Here is a 20,274-nt window from a genome sequence, read left to right as displayed (position 1 = left end):
GATCAATAAAACACAAGTCAATACCTCTGTTACTCTCTGCTTTCATTCAAGATCCATTGCTATTAGCAATAATATCCCTAGTTCCAAGTCTACTAAATATAACTTCAATTTCTGGCAACATCTCGATTTTGTATCCTCTTCAGCAAAATTTAATTTGCATGTGATATTTATAATAATGGTTACTAATTTCTATATCTTGTTGTATCATTATTCTTGTGAATGGGCATAAACATGGACATCCTCCTACTAGTTTGCCAGGTATCTGCCCTCTGCATTTCTAGTGCATCATCATCTTTTTTTTAAATTATGCTGTATTTATTCCTTTTGAGATCTCTCCATGTCCATCACCCAGAACATTTCAGCCACTGCTCTGTTTGCCAGCCAGTCTCTTATCTCTCTCTTCAGCAGTGGTGAGCCGGATACCTTTCCCTCGGGGAAGAGAAATCCATGGTTTGTTGCCTTTTCCAATAACAAATATGTTGGAAAGCCGGATGGCAAAGCTATTGCCATTGGCATCTTTCACATGAACCACATCAAACGAGCCAGGATGTCTCTCTCTGTTGGTGATCACACCAATTCTTCCCAGGTTAGCACCTCCGGTCACCATACAAACGTTACCAGTGTCAAACTTGATGAAATCAGTAATCTTCCCAGTCTCCAAATCAATCTGAACGGTGTCATTCACCTTGATGAGGGGATCAGGATAGCGGATGGTGCGAGCATCGTGAGTCACCAGGTGAGGGATTCCTTTTGTGCTCCCAAAGATCTTTCTGACTTTGCACAACTTGTACTTCGCCTCCACAGGAGGAATGCGATGAACAGCAAAGCGACCCTTGGTGTCGTAGATCAGGCGGAAATTCTCTCCGGTCTTGTCAATGCTGATGACATCCATAAAACCAGCAGGGTAGGTTATATCAGTTTGGACCTTGCCATCAATCTTAATGAACCGCTGCATGCAAATTTTTTTAACTTCATCTCCTGTCAGAGCATACTTAAGTCTATTTCTTAAAAAAATAATCAGGGGGAGACATTCTCTCAGTTTGTGGGGACCAGTGGATGGACGAGGAGCAAACACGCCAGTGAGCTTGTCCAGCATCCAGTGCTTCGGAGCAGCCACGCGCTTCAGATGCTTCTTGGGACCACGAGCCATGGCTGCGCCGAGCACAGAAAGAGACCCAGCTCTTTCCCAGTGCATCATCATCTTGCTGAAACATCCCAGTTGGTATTCTGTCAATGCATGGAGCCTGGTGTGTGACTGCCTCCTCAGTACTATTGGTTCTTGATCACACGATAGACCTTGAGGTGACTGAATTTCTATCGGTTTTTTTTAATATAGTCAGTTGGTGCATTCCTTTCATCTTCTATGGATACATTCTGCATCATTCACTATTTTGCCCATAAGATCTTTCAATATTTTTTAACTGGAGGCCCATTTTTTTTCCTGTAATTCTTCCAGCTTGAGATATTCTGAGAGCATTCTTTCTTTTGGGCTGTCTAACTCTAGGTGCCTACCCATTTTATATGTTATTTTGACTTTCCTAGCTGACTTTTGACATTTTTACTCAGCTTTTATTTAATTATTTCTTCTATTTGTTTTAAATACTTTTTGTTCAACATCAAGATTCAGTCTATTGGACATCTATATTGGTATTTTCTTTCTTTTAAATGACCTTATGCTACTTTCAGGTATTTCTAAATATACAAGTAATAATAAATAAGTTATTTTGCAATGGATACTTTGCTTTTAGATGGAAATTATAGAATTTTGGAACTCTATAGAATACACCTTTATAAAGTGCTATATTTATATGTATTTTAATCAAGTATGGGTTAAATAATTATAACACTATATATTTGCTGAATAAATAGATCATTAATTTGATAAACATTAGCCATTTCATATTGGGCAATTTTAGGTAGCACTCTGTGTCTTTGTGAAATTAACAAGAACATATTTGCTTAGTTATTTTAAACTTTTATTATTTTTATGCCAGCCTGTCATGAAGGTTTTTTTATTTTGTCATGAAGTTTTTTAAACCAACTCTACTGTTTTCAGCTTTTACTATATTAAATGTGTGTTATAATTTAAATAGTCACATGTATAAACTCCTTTGAGTTTCTAGATAGTAAAATAGCTTGGTAGGCACTTATTTAGGTTAAAAAAAATTTTAAAGGGAGCTTTTCAATACTTCCTAAAGAAATCATTATTTCAAATTTTAGAAACCCGTGGTAACAATCATGTAGATAAGGTAAGGTTATAGTATTTTGGAAAAATTGTCACACATTGTTTGACAAGTTTTAAATTGGACAGAAACAAATTAATTTATGGCCTGACCACTCTTTACTAGCAAAATAACTTGTTTTGCTTTGTTAATTTGGTAAAAACAAATGCAACATTAAATTTAGTCAATAACAACTATAGTTTCTCAACATAAATGATATCAATATACACATGCAGGAACTTTAAAAAACTTAAGGAAAAATACAATGACAAGGTGATGTAATTTATCCTACAATATATATGACGCTCATATATATGCATATTTAAGTGCATGTGTGTGTGTGTAGCTGTGAGCTGCCACAGAGCCGTCCTTACATTACAGCCACTCTGTGAGGACCTCCCTCTTACTCGCTGCCCTCCACAGTACCAAGCATGCTGCCCTTCTCCACGGACAGGTTTCACCTTCAAACATGTCCCAAGTCATCCCCTTACAGAAGGGTCGTGGGGAGGAGACGAGCGAGTCAGGGTGCAGTGTAGCAATGATGAAACATACAACTTTCCTCTATTTCCTCAGTGCTGCCACCCTCCCCCCACCCAGTATCATGATTCCAAGTCTACCTTACAAATCTGGCTAGAACAAAGGATGTACACTGGCACATATGGGAATGAGAAACACAGGAATCCAGGGCGGATGATCCCTTCAGGACCAGTGGTGAGAGTGGCGATACCGGGAGGGTGGGGTGCAAAGGGGGACTGCTTACAAGGGTCTACATATAACCCCTTCTCTCAGGGACGGACAACAGAAAAGTGGATGAAGGGAGACGTCGGACAGTGTAAAACATGACAACATAATAATAATTTATAAACTATCAAGGGTTCAGGAGGGTGGGGGACGGGGAGAGAGTGGGAAAATGAGGAGCTGATACTCAGGACTCAAGGTGAAAGCAAATGTTTTGAGAATGATGAGGGCACAAATGCACAAATATGCTTGACAAAGCGGGTGAATGTATGTTTTGTAATACGAATTGTGCGAGCCTCCAATAAAACGATTTAAAAAAAATAATGAAACCAACAGACAAACAAAAATCCCCTAGCTGCTTCCACTATGGGATGCCTTACGAAGTGGAAGGAACTGAGGGGAGAGAAGGAGTAAGTCATTTGCATTGTGCTCCCTCAGGTGTGTACCTTGACAGAGAAGAGTTGCTTGCACGTTTCTTTGGCTGAACAGAAAGGTATCATTGCTTATAAAGACATGCATGAATCGCTAGAAAGAGGCATCGATAAATGGATGGGTACGTAATCATGTAAATATTTTGAAAAACCATCATTTCTGTCAGGTCAATTCTGACTCATAATGACCCTGTAGGGGGTTTCTGAGGCTCTAACTCTTTATAGGTGCAGAAAGTCTCACAAATATAGCACATGTTAATTGTAGAATCTGGGAGATTATTACATAATTCTGTTACCTTTCTTTATATGTGAAAGTGTTGATAATAAAATGTTCAAAATTAGTTTATTATGTGATTTCACTATAGAACTAGTAAAACATATTAGTATGAAGATGATACCAACTTGAAAATATGTTTAAGAACTTGTGGTATTCAGGGTACTTTAGAGAAACAAATCCACAGAAACTCATATGTATAAGAGATAATTTTATATAAAGGATAAGTGCACATAAAGAAAACAGCCCAACCCAGTGCTGCCCAAGCTCACAAATCCAACATTAGCCAATATGTCCGACACCAATCCACAAAGTCCTCCTCCATTTCACAAAACACACGGAATGATGCTGACTGCAGGAGGAAAGCCAAATCAGTGAACATGTAAGCATTTCAGCGCTGGCAGGGGTCTCCATGAGGCTGCTCCAGTACCCAGGGCTGCATCGGGGTAGATCCATGTGGCTTCTCCTCAGAGATGTCTCACAGGAAGTGAGCTTTGCCAGTTGAAGCATGCTAAGGCAGCTGCACCCTGGTCCGACCATCACAAAGCAAGAGACCCAAGAACTAGAAAGGCAAGGCTCACCGAGCCATTTATCTCTCTGTCCTTCAATTAACCCCACATGTGTTTAGTGGCCAGGTTGGCACAATAAACTTTATGTCAGAACCCATGTTACTAAAATGCTCAAAAGTTTATGTTCACATGATTAAACTGTATGATATGTGAGTTATATGTTAATAAAACTGCTAAAATTGAATTATATGTCAATAAAACAGTTAAAAGTATAAACAAAAAATATGTCCAAAGTATGTAAGCTGAAGTTGTATTATCCTTGTCTCTAAGGAGCACTCTAGCCATTTTTCTTCCAAGATAGATATCTTTGTCATTTTAGCAGTTCATGATATTTTGAATATTTTTCTCCAGCCCAACAATTCAAATGCATTGATTCTTCTTTGGTCTTCCTTCTTCAATGTCCAACTTTCATATGCATATGAGACAATGGGAACCACCATGGTTTGGATCAGGTGCACTTGAGCCAGCACGAGGACATCCTTGTTTTTCAGTCATTAAAAGAGGTTGTGTGCAAAATATTTACCTAATGCAATACATCGTTTAAGCTCTGGACTGCCGCTTCCATGAGTATTGATTGTGGATCCAAGTAATACAAAATTCTTGACAACTACAATGTTATCACCATTTATCCTGATGTTACCTATTGGTCCATTTGTGAGCATTTTAGTCTTCTTTACATTTAGTCATAGTCCATACAGAGGGCTGCAATCCTTGATCTTCATCAGCCAGTGTTTCAAGTCCTCCTCACTTTGAGCAAGCAAGATTGTGTTATCTGCATATTGCATGTTGTTAATAAGACCTTCTCCAACCTTGATGCCACATTCTTTTTCAAATAATTCTGATTCTCACATTCTCAGCACACAGATTGAGCAAGCATGGTAAGAGGATATAACCCTGTTACTCATGTTTCTTGATTTAAACCATGGAGTATTTCCTTGTTTTCATCTAATTTTGAATAACTATAAATGAATTCTAGACCCTGATATTACCTAAAATTAAGTAAATCATTGAGAGGAAGATAGGCAACAAATAAGCATTAAGATATATCCAATTATATTTTTCTTTATAATTAATTTTAGGTAGTTTTATCTATCTCCTGAAAAAAAATATAAATAATTTAAAATATATTTTTAGATTTATATAAGCTGAGAAACCATTTATTTTCTATTTGTTACTAAAATTTATTCTATTTCTAGAATTCAACTCTAAGAAATATAAAGCAATTTCCATAGTTATCCTTTAAAATAAAATGTCATGTGGAGACCGCATGCTGAATAATGCACTTTACCCCACAGAAACCCCACAGCAATAGATTTTCCTAAAAAGAAAAATAAAAGGTCTAAAAACATGCATTTACCTCACATCATGAGTGGAAAACTAACTAATGTTTGTAAAGCATAGTAATTTAAAATTTTTAGTATGTCAGTAAACAACAATTAATTCTCTTACTACAGGATGACGTAGATTTTCCATGAACTATTGGAGTAAAAAATATTGCCTTTCTCCATAGGAATAAAATGAGAAAAATCACAATGATGTCAGTTAACACTTACTAAAGTTTATTTGGTGAAGATGAAGAAAGATTATATTTGTATTAACAACTATGCTACAGTGTAATTAATTACTTAATATAGCTCTCCTATTCCATTTTGGAGTGAGTTATTCACAATGCTAATAAGACAGGATTAAGCTGGGACATATTATGAGTCCCTATCTTGCTAAGGGTGTGCTAAATCACCATCCTTAGTTCTTTAGGTGTTTGAAATTTGCAGGTCAGGTGGCAGAAACCACACCTCCATCAAAGTCCCTGCTGTTTGCAAGATACCATCTCTGTGACCTCCTCTTCCCAGTTGAGTGCGTCACTGGTTTCAACACCAAACAAACCAAGAAACTAAACAAAATTCTTTGATGCAGCACTCAGGTAGCAACCTTGATGTGGGCCTCAGCTTGCTTTGGGGGTTGACTCACTAACAGAGTACTGATCTCTATTTGGGGCATTTCACATTTCTATCTTTCCTGAGCAACTTTGGTAATGTTTGCTCTCTTTCTCTAGCTACTGTTTTGGGCTTGCTTGTCCCTGAACTCTTATTCTTGGGAATTTGAGCTGCAGCCTATCACCTGTATTAATTCTTCAACTATTATGACCTCCTGGATAAGGGGCGAACCCCAGAGGGATTTCTGAACTTCAGAGTTTGGACTTACTAGTTCTCCACAACACAGAAGATGTTTTTTAAAAACAATTTGTGACTTCTGTGAGACATGAGGCATAGAATTAGGAACCCTGGAATATAAGGAAATTTTGATATATTTGAGTAATTATTGCCTTTATCTGGGATAATGGAGTTGTATAGTTCTTTGGGAAAGTTGGAGATTTGGGACATTTTTGAACCTCCACCTCATTGAGACCAACTTTGTATTAATATTACTAAAAATTTTAACACATACAAATGAAGATGCAAAAAGATGTCAGTCTATGTTGTTCTCTCATTTGTTCTCACCCTGGGAAATTTCTGCCATTTCTCATAAGAAAAATTTGACAATATCTGATAATATTTTTAGTGTTACATTTAAGGGGAGGAGATTGTTACTGACATCCAGTTACTAGAGGTCAAGGATCTGGCTGAACATTGAATAATGTGCAGAACAATCCCCACTAGAAGGGCATGATTAGTTCCGAAAGCCACTAGCACTCGGTGGGAGAAGCTCTGCCATGAAGCAGGCAGTGTCGTATTCTCTTGACTAATACATATGAGGGGTACCCCTCCCCATGGAATGTTTTCAAGCCTATATATTTATTCATTTTACAAAACAATCTTATCTCCTGCAAAGTAGTCTCCATTTCACTTAATACATTTGTCAAATCTGCAATCCCATTTTTGGAAACATTTTCAAATTCATCTCTTTGGGTGGCTGACTGCCAAGACCACTTCCAACCATGGGCCTTGACAAAGTCAGCACATGGAGGAGGACCATTCAAAGAAGGCTCCAGCAAGCAAAGTCTCTCTCAGGAACCCTTTGGAATTATTGGCCTGATATCATTATTAATCACTGTAGCTGCTCTGGTTCCTGATAATTTTGATCACTTCTCCTTTTAGGAAACAACTGATGTCAACTGAGGAATATTCCCCAGAAGTTGAGGTTACTCCCCTTCCTATGGCTTCGAAAGATCCATGTCCTGACTGCATGCAAAGTGTATCGTATAATAAAACTAGAAACTGGGAGCCAGAAATCCCCCTTAAGGAATTTATGTTAGATCTTGAGCAGGCTGAGCTATTGCAACAGAAACCCACGGAAATCTCAGAGGCTCGTTTGGAAGCTTTTGTGAAAGACTCTAAAAAAGTTTATCATCCTCTTCCCATGGTTTTTCCCTTTCCTTATATTGGCTACCACATAGGGGGTGGACTATGGCATCCCCCTCCAGGAAATAACCCAAAGAGAAATAGAGTCCCTGATCCTGATTTGCCTTATACAGGGCATGTAATGAAAATGGCATAAGAATACTTAACAAAGAAGGTGTACAAGTTCCTTTTAGTAGTTTAACTTTTATGGAACGGTTAGCAAGAAGAGGGCCTCTGTGATGTTTGAAGTCCACTGAAGCAAAGCTACCTATTGTGAGGCAACTTGAATTCCACTGAAGCAAAGCTACCTATTGTGAGGCAACTCATACCTTGGTACAGAAAGACTTTTGGGAGTTTAACTTATGGGAACTTAGTGGTAAAGAAAGAACAAGAAATGAAAACCCTAGAGGAACAGCCTAAGAAAGAACAGAAAGAACAGCCAAAGCCTGTCAAGTAATTTTTGATAATGAAATGTATTAATGCTTTATTGATTTCATAGTTAGAACAATGTTCCCTAGTTGGATAAAGTGTGCTCAGTTATTGTTAGAAGGTTTATGTCTATTACCCTTGTAGTTGAGAAAGTCAAGATCTACTAATTTTTAACCAAGAATCAGGATGTGATTGATGTAACTTGTCATGGTCTTGTGGCCTGAGAATTTCCTGATGTATGATCTCAGGCCAGAAGATTTAAGCCAAGAAAAAAATATATAATTTGAAGCTTTGCATGAATAAAATTGGAACAGTCACCCGCAACCTTTGAGTCATTTGGTTTCTCTCTCCCACTCGCCGGTGCCATGACCCACCATGAGGGACACCCAGACCATGCTGCAGCTGAACTGTGACAGCTGACAGCTCCTCCCTCATTGTTTTCTTCACAACTTCTATTTTGTCAAATCACTGTCCTTTCATGTCTTTCTTCATTTGTGGAAAAATAAAAGAAGTCACTAGGAGTGAGATCAGGTGAGTAAAGTTTGTAGGGCAAAAGAGGCATGTAGTTTTGGGGCCAAAATTGATACACTGAGATGGCTGCATGAACACGTGCACTGTCATGGTGGCAAAACCACTCACATATCTGACACATTAAGGCTCTTTTTGACACACCCTGTTACACAATTTTTTCAGAATCTCTAAATAGAAAGTTTCATTAACAATCTGACCTGGTGGAACGAATTCTAATTGCACTATGAATCGACATTATCATCCATTTGGGAAGTTGATAGATGTCTAGAATGAAGTTTGTCATTAAGCAACATCTCACCTTGTTTGAAATGAGAAAGCACTCCTACACTGAAGTTTTCCTCATAGTGCTGTTCTTGTAAGCTGTGTTCAACATCACAATTTCCCAAACAGGAAACAAAATTTCACAGCTGCATGCTGTTCTCTTAAATCGGCATCACAAACAATGAGGATCGAGTGAAACTGCCTTTACGAAAAATTCAGTGAGCAGAGAGAACTTTCTGAGGTGACACCTTTGGGTGCACTAACTTGGAGTGAGTTGCTTGATGCTCGCCCTGTGGGACAGATGCACTCTCTCAAAGCTACGCTTTATACAGGGCAATGCCATTCTTTTGGGGTACTCCTTCCTAACCTGAAAAGAGCAAATTGCTCGATATGATTTTGAAATGTGCAATCTCTTGTTAAAAATGCCAAACAGCGTAACATATGACAAAATAATAATTTATGAATTATTAAGTGTTCATGAGGGAGGAGAAAAGAGGAGGGAGGGGGAAATGAGGAGATGATATTAAGGGCTCAAGTAGAAAGCAAATGTTTTGAAAATGATGATGGCAACAAATGTAGAAATGTGCTTGACACTGCAGGGCTTTGAACATTTGTTTCCTCACGTCTAACCAATCAGAGCCGTCCTATGATGTGGACGGCTCCATTTTGCAGAAGTACCCATAGGGATTCACTTATACCGGCAGCTGAATTGGTAAGGATGTGTCTGTGTCTGGGCTCCATCTCTCCCCTCTGATCTTTGTGTTAATTCACATCCTGCATCCCCCGCCCCCACAGAAGCCCCCCTCCCCTTCTCCGGCTAACACTTCCTGCGGGGGTGTGGGTGGGGGTAGTGGTGGGTGGGTGCGTGGGTGGGAATTACAGTGAAAGTTATTTTTAAAAGTCTTGTTTTTTTTATCCTATTAGAAATGGATACTCTTGAACCAAAACAAAAATGCCAGTCATATGAGGCTGGTTTCTAAATGAAGGTTGTGTTGAGCAGAAGAGAGCAATAACAGTATTGCAAGTAGGGAATTCTGTGTTGACGAAAAGCAAGTGAGGGAGTGGCGGAAAATGAAGGCTGACTTGGAACTGATTCCAAAAGCTAAAAAAGCTCATCGTGGTTTAACATCTTTTTATGGGGCTCTAGAGAGTGAATTGCATAAATGGGTTATGGAGTGTTGTCAAAATTGTTACTGCATAACACGCATGGGAATCCGCATATGTGCTCTACAAATGGTTAAGGATGACAAATATAAAGCACCAGGCATTGAAAAAATGGCTGCGCTAGCAAGATGGTGTACCCGTTTCATGAATAGGTTTGGCCTACTATGTTTGAGACAAAGAACAAAGATTTCCCAGAAATTGCTACAAGACCTTGAAGAAAAAATTATGTTGTTCCAGTCATGTATTATAACACAAAGAAGGATTTATAATTATGACCTGGCACATACTGGGAATATGGATGAAACTGCCATGACTTTTGATCTTCCGAGCAACAGAACTGTGGAAAGTTTAGGAGAAAAAATGATTTTTCTCAAAACCACAGGAAATGAGAAAAAAATAACACTTTACAGTTGTTATATCATGTTTGGCTAATGGAACTAAGCTGCGACCTGCCATTAATTTTAAGAGAAAGATCTTTCCTCAAAAGGTCAATTTCCCACCAAGAATTATTGTGAGTGCACATGTTAAAGGCTAGATGGATGAAGACGGAACAAAAAGATGGATGGAAGGAAATTTGGAACCAATAATCAGGAGCAGCCTTAAAGAAAAAGCCACCGTTACTTGTTTGGGATATGTTCAGAGCCCACCTATCAGATGGCATAAAAAAATTGGCAACATCTTGTAAAGTTACTTGAGCCGTTATGCCCAGTGGGCTTACATCTGTACTGCAGCCTCTGGGTGTATCTTTGAAGAAGCCTTTTAAAGACCATGTGTGAAAGATGGGGCATGAATGGATGACATCTGGTCAAGCCCGACTAACAAAAGAAGGAAGTCTCATGAAGCCTGACATAGAGTTAATAGCAAAGTGGGTTTGAGATGCATGGGAAGACATTCCAGAAGTCATGGTGTGACGTGCCTTCCAGAAATGTAGTATTAGTAGTGCTATGGATGGCAGTGAAGACTGCGCTTTGTATGAAAATGACAGCAGTGATGGTGATGACGGTGATCTCAGTGAGGACAGCGTCTATGATGACCTCACACCAGCTGAAGCTCTGCATTGCCATACGGATGATGATGAGGAATCCAGTTTTGAAGGATTTTAACTGTACATTTTAGCTTGATTGCTGATTGAGCTCAGGGAATAGTACTCTTAAGGTATCATTTATTGATACCTTGTTTTTGTTGAACCTATTTTCCACTTACTGTGCTGGTTTACTAATGTTAAATGACTTGTTCTTTTATTTATGTTTTTTTTTATTTAAAGTAAATATTTAAATACATTACCCCACTGATATCTCAATTTTCAGTCATTTTATTTTCATTTGTTTTGATTATTGAAACTCACCAATAGCGTCTGCATTTTCCACCCTAGGCTTATACTCAAGTCAATCCGTTTTTCTGGTTTCCTGGGTAATAATTAGTTACCTCGGCTTATACTCGGGTAGGCTTATATTTGAGTATGTACGATAATTCATATGTAAAACATTCATATGTATGACTGAATCATCTAAAATATCCCTAATATGTTTATGATGTTTGGTTCATATGCAAACAAGTACTAATATATAATTTCTAATGTTCTTAGATACCTATTTAATTATCTGTTCTTGTTGATTATGAATGTCCTCCTTCATGTAATAGCATTGACGCATTTGACCTTTTAAAGAAATACATCTGCATGCTAGAATGTATCAGGGATTGAGCAAAGGCTATTGAATCATGTTTATATTTACTAGAGTGGTGTAAGAAAAATAACTGAAGTAGGGGAAATGTTGATATTAAATCATCTAAAAGATTGGGAGTGTCTCGATGATCTTACCTATTCGTTCTTTTTCTGTCGGTATATTCAAGTTCTTAATGTCCATATGCATAAATTTGGGAACAGGGCATTTTTAAGGTATTTGTCCATATCATGCAGACATTCAAATTTGTTGAAATACCATCTTACATAATACTGCATTATTAATCTTTTTATTTCATTTTGTTCTCTTGTGACACCACATGCGTCACCCCTAATTCTAGATATTGGCATCTGCTCTTTCTTTTCCTTTGGTAAGTTTGCTAGCTATTTGTTGATTTTGTCGATTCTTTCAAAGAAGAAACTTCTTGCTTTGTTGATTTTTTTCATTGTTTTTGCTTTTCAGTTGATTTATTTCTGCTCTAATTTTTACGATGCCTTTTCTCTTGCTGTTGGGAGGTTTATGCTGTTGACTGTGTTCTGATTGTTGGAGGTGTTGTGTTGTTATTGGACATGATTCTTCTTTTTTCATTTGTGCATTAATCGCTATAAAATGACATCTGCTGTTTTAACTGTGTTCCCTAGGTTTTGGTACATTGTGTTATCATTCTCACGTGCTTCTAGGAACTTTCTAATTTCTTCTCTTAGCTGAGCTAGTACCCAGTCTTTTTTAAGTAGTGTATGTTGAGTCTCCAAGTGTTTTACTTTTATTTTTTTATTATTCTTTCTATTGTTAGTTTCCAGTTTGTGGCACTGCGGTCTGAGAAGATGGTTTGAAAGATCTCTATCTGCTCGCCTTTGTTCAGGCTTGCATTATGGGCCAGCAAGCGGCCTATTTTAGGATATGAGTCATGTTCATTGGGGAAGATATGTTTCGTTCAGTTTTGTTTTGGCTGTTGGATGGAGAACTCTGAAAATGCAAAGGTGGTCGCATTCTTTGATTGTGTTTTTCAGTGCTTCAGTTTCTTTATTAAGTTTCTTACCTGTTCATCTATCTTTCCTTGAGAGTAGTGCATTGAAGTCTCCTATTATAATTTTTGATGTGGTGATTTCTCTTTTCATCTCTTTGAGGATTTGGCTTTTGAACTTCAAGGGTCTTTTCTTGGGACCATATATTTTATTATGGTTGTGTGTTCTTAGTTTATAGATCCCTTGAGCATGATGTAATTATCAGCCTTTTCTCTCAGTATGACATCTTCTTTGAAGTTAAATATGAAAAAATGGTGAACCAATATTGAAGAACATGGTCAGTATATCTGCCTGTAAAAATTGAATGATGCAGGAAGAATCAATAGAAGATGGAAAGATTACACACAGTCACGGCACCAAAACCACAGTCAAAAGTCACCATTTCAGATGGGTGACATTTTATTTGAGTCTTTATAACTGGTAAAACAATAAAAAAATAACTAGCTGTGGACAAGTCAATTCTGACTTATGGTAAAGCCGTCTGTATCAAAACAGAATTCTGCTTCATCACATTTTTTTGTGGCTGACTTTGGAAAGAGATTATCAGGCCTTATGGAATATCTATTGGTGGACATTGGCATCACCCAGAAATTATTTTATTAATAGGAGTTATTGATTGATCTAGAACATAACATAAACCTGGGTTATGAACTTTATTTAAATATTTATTTAATTAGACCATGTTTCAAATTATTTCCTTTATCCAATATGGATATTGTCTTCAAAGTCATAAATGGTTTTAACAGAGTAGAAATGATTAAATTATGTCTAAAATGCAGTTTCGTGATGAAAGGGAGGAGAAAAACAACTTTCCTTACAGGCTATTAGCATCTCAGTATGTTGCCCATTACACTAATATGTACACCATTCAGAAACCCTAAATAAAGGAGAAAATTGCTTTCTGTAAATTGGATACCACAAGCACACACAGAGCATGTAATTAATCCAAAGATGGGAGAGTGTATTCATTAGGAATTTTTGTATTATAATAATTATCCTTGCTCATAGAGATATTAATAGAAAGCTAGGTTTAACATAAGTTTTGTGTAGAATGAAATACTTGAAATTAAAATGAAGGAAAACATGGTTTTGAAGCTATCATATTAAAAATATATGGCAAATGAATCCTCAAGGATTTCTTTACTTTGTAATATTAAAAACTAAAAATTTCAGGAAACAATGGTAATATGAAGTATTTCTAAGACTTATCATTCCTCACTATTCATAAATAAGAGCTCTGGTAGAATAGTGATTGATGTGATGAGCTGCTAGTCACAAGGTCAAACCCACCAGTTTTCTTTGTATGAAAAAGTTGAATTTTTACTTCCATAAAGATTCACACTCAGAGAAAACCTCAGAAGCAGCACTGCTCTGTCCTGCAGGATGACTGTGAATCAGAATCATCGACAGCAGTGAGTCGAGTGAGTTTCAATTTATCCATATTTGTTTTATTCCTAAGAAATACTTTATGCTCATTTTAACTTGGAAAGATATTCTAACCGGTAAACAACTTTTCCTAAGTGGATGTCAATGTATTATTCTCACTGTGTCTATTTATCTGTGTATGGCCATGGGGTGAACATATTTCTCCTTGGGAAGATATTAGTATTGTTTGTCTCTTCTTCTAGATAAACAGAACACTTTTGCATTTATATTTTAATGGTCAAAGAAAATTATCTTCCATGCCACCTTACAAATACCCATGTTTTTCCTCCTGTCATTCTATACTATCAATTGATTACTTTTTTTGTATCTCCTACATATTTCACACTCCATTTCCATAGTATTTTCAAAAGAAACGTATTAATTTCTCCCCCAAAGCACATTGGTGTTTGAACATCATTTCATTGATTTGAAAAGAAATGGCAATTTATAAGACAGAGATTTCTGATCCATTTTTATGTTATATTCTTCCAATATTAGATCTGATACCACAGTGATAATTTGGACATTTCTATGTGCCTTTCTTCAGTATATTTTAGCATATGTATTTCCAAGTACTATTATTATCTTTGTTTTCTTTTTAAAGATAGCCACTGCTATCCTATGGAATTAATATTTATTTTTGTTCATTGAGCTTGCATTCAACACCCATGCTAGGTTGACTTATTACTTCTAACAGAAGGACTGCCGGTTTTTTAATTTTGCCCCACATATAATCAGGTGATCTTCAAATGGTACTTTCCACAATTTATAACATTTCCCTTGCTTTATCATTACCTAAGAATATGTAAGAAATGACCCCTCCCCTATGATTACAACTACATCTGAAACAAAACATATCACAAGCAGAAAGACAAGCTCTTGTCTATAATTCATCGTTCCGTTATAGCTCAGGGCAGATGCATTTTCAGACAGTGATTTAACTTTGTACCGTTTACTCTCTTTATTTGGAAAATACTCGATAACAATTTTTTTCTATTTATTTCTAAATATCGCAATCTTTTGAGTTAAGCTCTCATTTTTCCTTAAAGGATTTAAAATCTTATTCCTATAAAACACTTTAAGGCTATATACATAGCAAAAACACATTTAAAACTTAAGTTAAAAAGAATGTATTACCAGAAATGATTAGAAATAAAATTACTATGTGTTCTATATGGGAAATGTCTTGATGGGTGATATTTTCTATAATTAGTAAAAAATATATTTCATGGAAAATGTTTGCACATGAATATATAAAATGATGTTTTGAATCCATGGAGACAAGCTTTAGAATCAAGTGTAGTTTCTTTGAAATATTGAAACCTTAATGGACAGCACTTACTGAAAATAAGACTGACATCATCACCCCATTCCACACGCCATATGCCACCAAATAGCCTCCACTCACTGCCAAGAAGTAATTTAAATCAGTGACCTAGAAATAGAAGACTGCATATTCAATTACCAATCCATCCCCTGAGCCATTCAATCTCTACTTAGTAATATTTTAATAAATCATTCTGTTTATATTGATGAGTTGTTAATGCAAATTGTAAGTAAAGGGACAGCTGAATTTTATTAGCAAAGACAGGAATGTATAATATGCTATACTGAAAATTCTATGCTCAACATCATACAATATAACTCAATCATCAGAAAAATATGGTATCTGTATTATTAGACAGGATTTCATAAAACTATAATTTTATTGATCCATATCCTTTATATTTTACTTTACCTTTCTCATGCTTACTGTTATTGAGTCAATTGTGGCTCATAGAAACCTCATAGGACAGAGTAGACCTGTTCCTTTGGGGTTTCCAAGTGGTAAATCTTATCTTTCTCTCAGTAGGTGCCTGATGATTTCAAACTACAGACCTTGAGGTTGGCATTTCAATATGTATTCCACTACCCAGTCAGAGCTTCTTTCTGAGAAGCAGCCTATGCATGCACAATTCCTACAATTTTGTCTTGTACTTTGTAGGGTTTTTTTGTGAGTTTGTTTTTTATTGTGTTATTAACAGAATATTGTTCAAGAAATGAAAATAGTTCGCCACCACTAGTCACCATTTAAAATTTTAGTTCATAGTGACACATTTGGTTGAGGACTACCGTTCTAGTAATATGATTGCTTATTCATGGGTTAATTCTAACTTCTCTTTTCCTAATGGCTTTTCCCTACTGGGGCTATCACTAACATCACTAGAATGTTGTGAGTAACGTAGAAATTGAGAGATTTTGAGATTATAAGATGCTATCACATTAATTATCTCTTTGTCTTTTTATATTGGCTATTTCATCTACTGGAAATATAAAGATAAATGCTGGAAATATAAAGATAAAACTAAGCCAAAGGCCTAATGAGTCAGGTAGCAAAGATTATTTTCTTTTGAAGCTATGGTATTTTCATCAATTTTATCCAGAATGAAAAATTACTAACATTTACATTAAGACAAAAGGACATAAATAAACAACTTTACTCACTTTGAGATTTGCAAAACCCTGCTGTACTCAATTGAACCTCATAATGGATTCAGAATTGGAAAACTAGCAACTATTCTCAAGTTGGGCCTATGGAATTTCATCTCAAGCAATATAGTATTAGCTGGAATTTTGACGCAGACTTTTATTTGACCTGCCAAGTTTCAAAATTGAGTAAAGCAACCTGCTCCAGAACATATGTTTATAAATAATCCAATTTAGTTTATTATTTCTAAAGTTTCACAAGCTAAAAATCTATTTAGCTAGGAAAAATGGTCTTGTAATGTAGTTTCTATGTAAGAATCATCATTCATTGAAACATAATAGAAATCCTTTCTAAAGCATCTTAATAATCAAGTTTAGAGTGGGTGCTTTCTCTAATTTAATGGCAGTGTTTATAATAGATCATTAGTATCTATAGAAATGGTTAGCCAACATGTTCCTTCAAAGTGAAGTTGTCAAGATTTTGTCTCCCTTATTTTGATTTCAGGATTGACCAATCCCTGGAGAAAGACATCATGCTTAATAATGTAGAGGGTCAGAGAAAAAGCAGGAGACTTTCAATAAGGTAGCATATGACACCATGGTAGGAGTTAGGATTCAAACCTACCTACTACAGTGAATATGAAATGAAGTTGGCCAGGATTTTGTACAATTTCATGGATAAACAAGAACTAATGAAACTGAAGACATAAATTTAAGCTACATAGAAAGGAATAATCAAAACAAGTCTCCAGGAATGGATGGAATACCAACTGAACTGATGAAGCACTGTAAGCACTCACACATTTATGTCAGGAAATCTGGAAGATAGTTACTTGGCCAACTGGCTGAAAAATATGCATATTTTTACCCATTCCAAAGAGAGCTGACCCACAGAATACTCAAAGTATAAAACAATATCATTGATATCACATGCAAGTAAAATTTTGCTGAACATCATTCAACAGCTCTTGCTGGAGCACATAGCCTCATGAAGATCAAGTATTGCAGCCTTCTGCCTGGACGACAACCCATATAAAGAAGGCCAACGTCCTCACCACTGGACCACTAGGTAGCATCATGATACATGGATATGAGGTAAGAGTTGTCAAGGATTTTATCTTGCTTCAATTCATGTTCATGGAGCAGTAGTCAAGAGATAAAACGAAGAATTGCTTTAGTTAAACTGCACAGATTTCTTTCAAAGCCATATTTCCAGATTTTTGTTAGATAGAACCAGGTTGCACTTGCTGTGTTGATTTTCTGTGCAGTTAAAAGTTCTTTAACATTTTGTTCCTAAAAATATTATTAATAATTTCAATAAAATAAACGGTTATGTTTGGTGATACCTTACTTAGTTCTATGATCATTCATATTATCTTTTAATCTTATGTAATGAATGGACTCATTTTAACATAGCTCATGCCAATTCTTTATTACTCAATCAAGACTTTATCACAATTTGATTCCAACCAAATTAGAGTACATATACATAAGATTATGTATATACTTACTCACCAACTAAGTTTCATGAAATAAATTCTGACTCATTGCAATGTGTCTGAGCCTCTAAATCTCTATGGAAACAGATAGTGTTAACTATCTCTCAAAGAGTTTCTGGAGAGTTTGAACTGCTCGCTTTTCAGTTTACCATCCAGAGCCCACCCAAAAGCTCCACTAGGGTGTAACTGATACAACTCAGACCAAAATGTTGTTAGTCCATTCTGACTCAGAATGACCCTATGGGATAGGGCAAAACTTCCCTGTGGGCTTCCAAGTCTGTAGATGGACACATTTTTTTCTCCCTTGGAGCAGCTAGTGGTTTCAAAATTCTGGCCTTAGAGTGAGAAACCCAATGTGTAAAGCATTATGCCCCCATGATTAAATACTTAGGATACAGTAAAATAAACAAGGATGATGGGTAATGTATAGTATTCTACAAGGAGAAGAAGAGAAATCACAAGGCATTTGAGCAGAGAAAGTTGTTGAGGGCTTAAGATATAGTTAAAATTTTGAATACAATATTGATCTGAAATGTAACTCTTCCTATACCCTAATTAACAATAAAGATTTATTTACTTATTTTATCATTTTCTTAGGGGCTCTTACAGCTCTTATCACAATCCATACATATATCCATTTTGTCAAGCACAGATGTACATATGTTGCCATCATCATTTTCAAAACATTTTCTATTTACTTGAGCTCTTGGGGGGGAATTAGGGGGAATCAATAACAATGATTAACGTATAACCCCCTCCCAGGGGGACAGACAAAGAAAAGTAGGTGATGGAAGACAGAAGTAGGTGTAAAACATGAAAAAATAATAATTTATAAATTATCAAGGGTTCGTGAGGGAGAGAGGAGTGGGAAGAAAGTAATGAGAAGATTTATTTTTAAAAGAGGCATATAGAATTATTTAGTATATTTTCATGGAACAAGTGATGTGTTCACTAGGAAACACCACATAGAATCAAGGTACAGTTATTCTAAGTAACAGGGATAATGGTGTGTTTCAAAACTCATGATAGAATTCAAAGGCTAAAAAGGCCCATTGTTATTTTGAGCTACATAAAATTTCTCAATAGAACTTTATGTCACCCTCTAATGTAACACTTATGATGTTTTCTTATGGCGATTTGCTTAGTTTTCCTACTTGCCACATTCCTGGTTTTCATAAGCATAAAATATGGCATTTCTCTTGTTCCTGTGGTGCTCACTTTATTACACTGCGTTTTTAACTGAGCTTTTAACACTCTATAAAAATATCCATATTTCAAATGTTTCTAATGCAGTTATCTTAAGGAGAACAGTTTCTCTCTTGAGGATTATAAGACTTTTGATTTAATTAAGCTGATGAAATTAAAGGGTATGATAGTATAACCCTCAGGGTAATGTACATTTTATTTATGGAAACTTCCACTGGATTGTGATGGTGATTGCAAGTTACATTTAAAACATTATCAGATTTTTCTTTAAAATAGAATAATCATTGCAATGAATAAAAAGAATACATACAATTTAAGAAGTTTTCATTATTAAATTTTTTAAATTAATATTTATCTACAAGCACTGTTGAACTACTCTTAGTTGTAACTACATCCCCTATTTAAGTATTTAAGTGCACATATGTATTTTAAAAGTTGAGAAAGAATTTAAAAATGGTGACTATGATGTAAATTTTCTTAAATAAAATCTAGAGGTAATAGCTAAGACCTACAGAATCATTAAATATGATTAGAGAAAATATAAGCTTGCTGCAAGACATTATTAGCTGATTGTACAATCATAAACCAATTTTCAAGCATGCCAACAACATGGAAATTCGTACTTTACTTTAAGCTATGAATATCAAAACTATTGGAGACCCTATTATCCTATTTGTGTTTGGGTTTATTTTATCTACTTATTTCTTGATTGAAGCTTGAATAATTGAGAAAATCTGCATGACTCTGACAATTGTGAAGTAGTTCTATTACCTGCAGTAGGTTTCTAAGTATGCTTTAAGAATTAATTTGGAAAAAAATTTTAAAAAAAAGAATTAAATTGGGCCCAAACTGTAAATTGTGTATATTATACTAGACTTTCATCTCATGCTGTCTTCTACTATGCCTTACACACTGCAGAATATACAAATAACAAAGAAGTATAAATGTCATTTCTAATACAAGCATAGCTTCCAGGGAGATTCTAGTAGACTGTGGATAGAAAGACTGTTTTCT

At 35.9% G+C, this 20,274-nt stretch overlaps 1 protein-coding gene across 1 annotated transcript; it reads right to left on the bottom strand.

Annotated features, from left to right (window-relative positions):
- Positions 1 to 293: 293 nt before the first annotated feature.
- Positions 294 to 1,182, bottom strand: LOC142441407 (small ribosomal subunit protein eS4, X isoform-like). Its single transcript, XM_075543408.1, has one exon. It carries the CDS (start codon positions 1,148 to 1,150, stop codon positions 359 to 361), a length of 792 nt encoding a protein of 263 aa, XP_075399523.1. The 5' UTR covers positions 1,151 to 1,182; the 3' UTR covers positions 294 to 358.
- Positions 1,183 to 20,274: the final 19,092 nt, after the last annotated feature.

The sequence above is a fragment of the Tenrec ecaudatus genome, chromosome 2 (assembly GCF_050624435.1).
Source record: "Tenrec ecaudatus isolate mTenEca1 chromosome 2, mTenEca1.hap1, whole genome shotgun sequence".
Classification (NCBI taxonomy): Eukaryota; Metazoa; Chordata; class Mammalia; order Afrosoricida; family Tenrecidae; genus Tenrec; species Tenrec ecaudatus.
The sequence above is the reverse complement of the archived record's forward strand: the minus strand, read 5'-3'. Positions and strand labels throughout refer to the sequence as shown.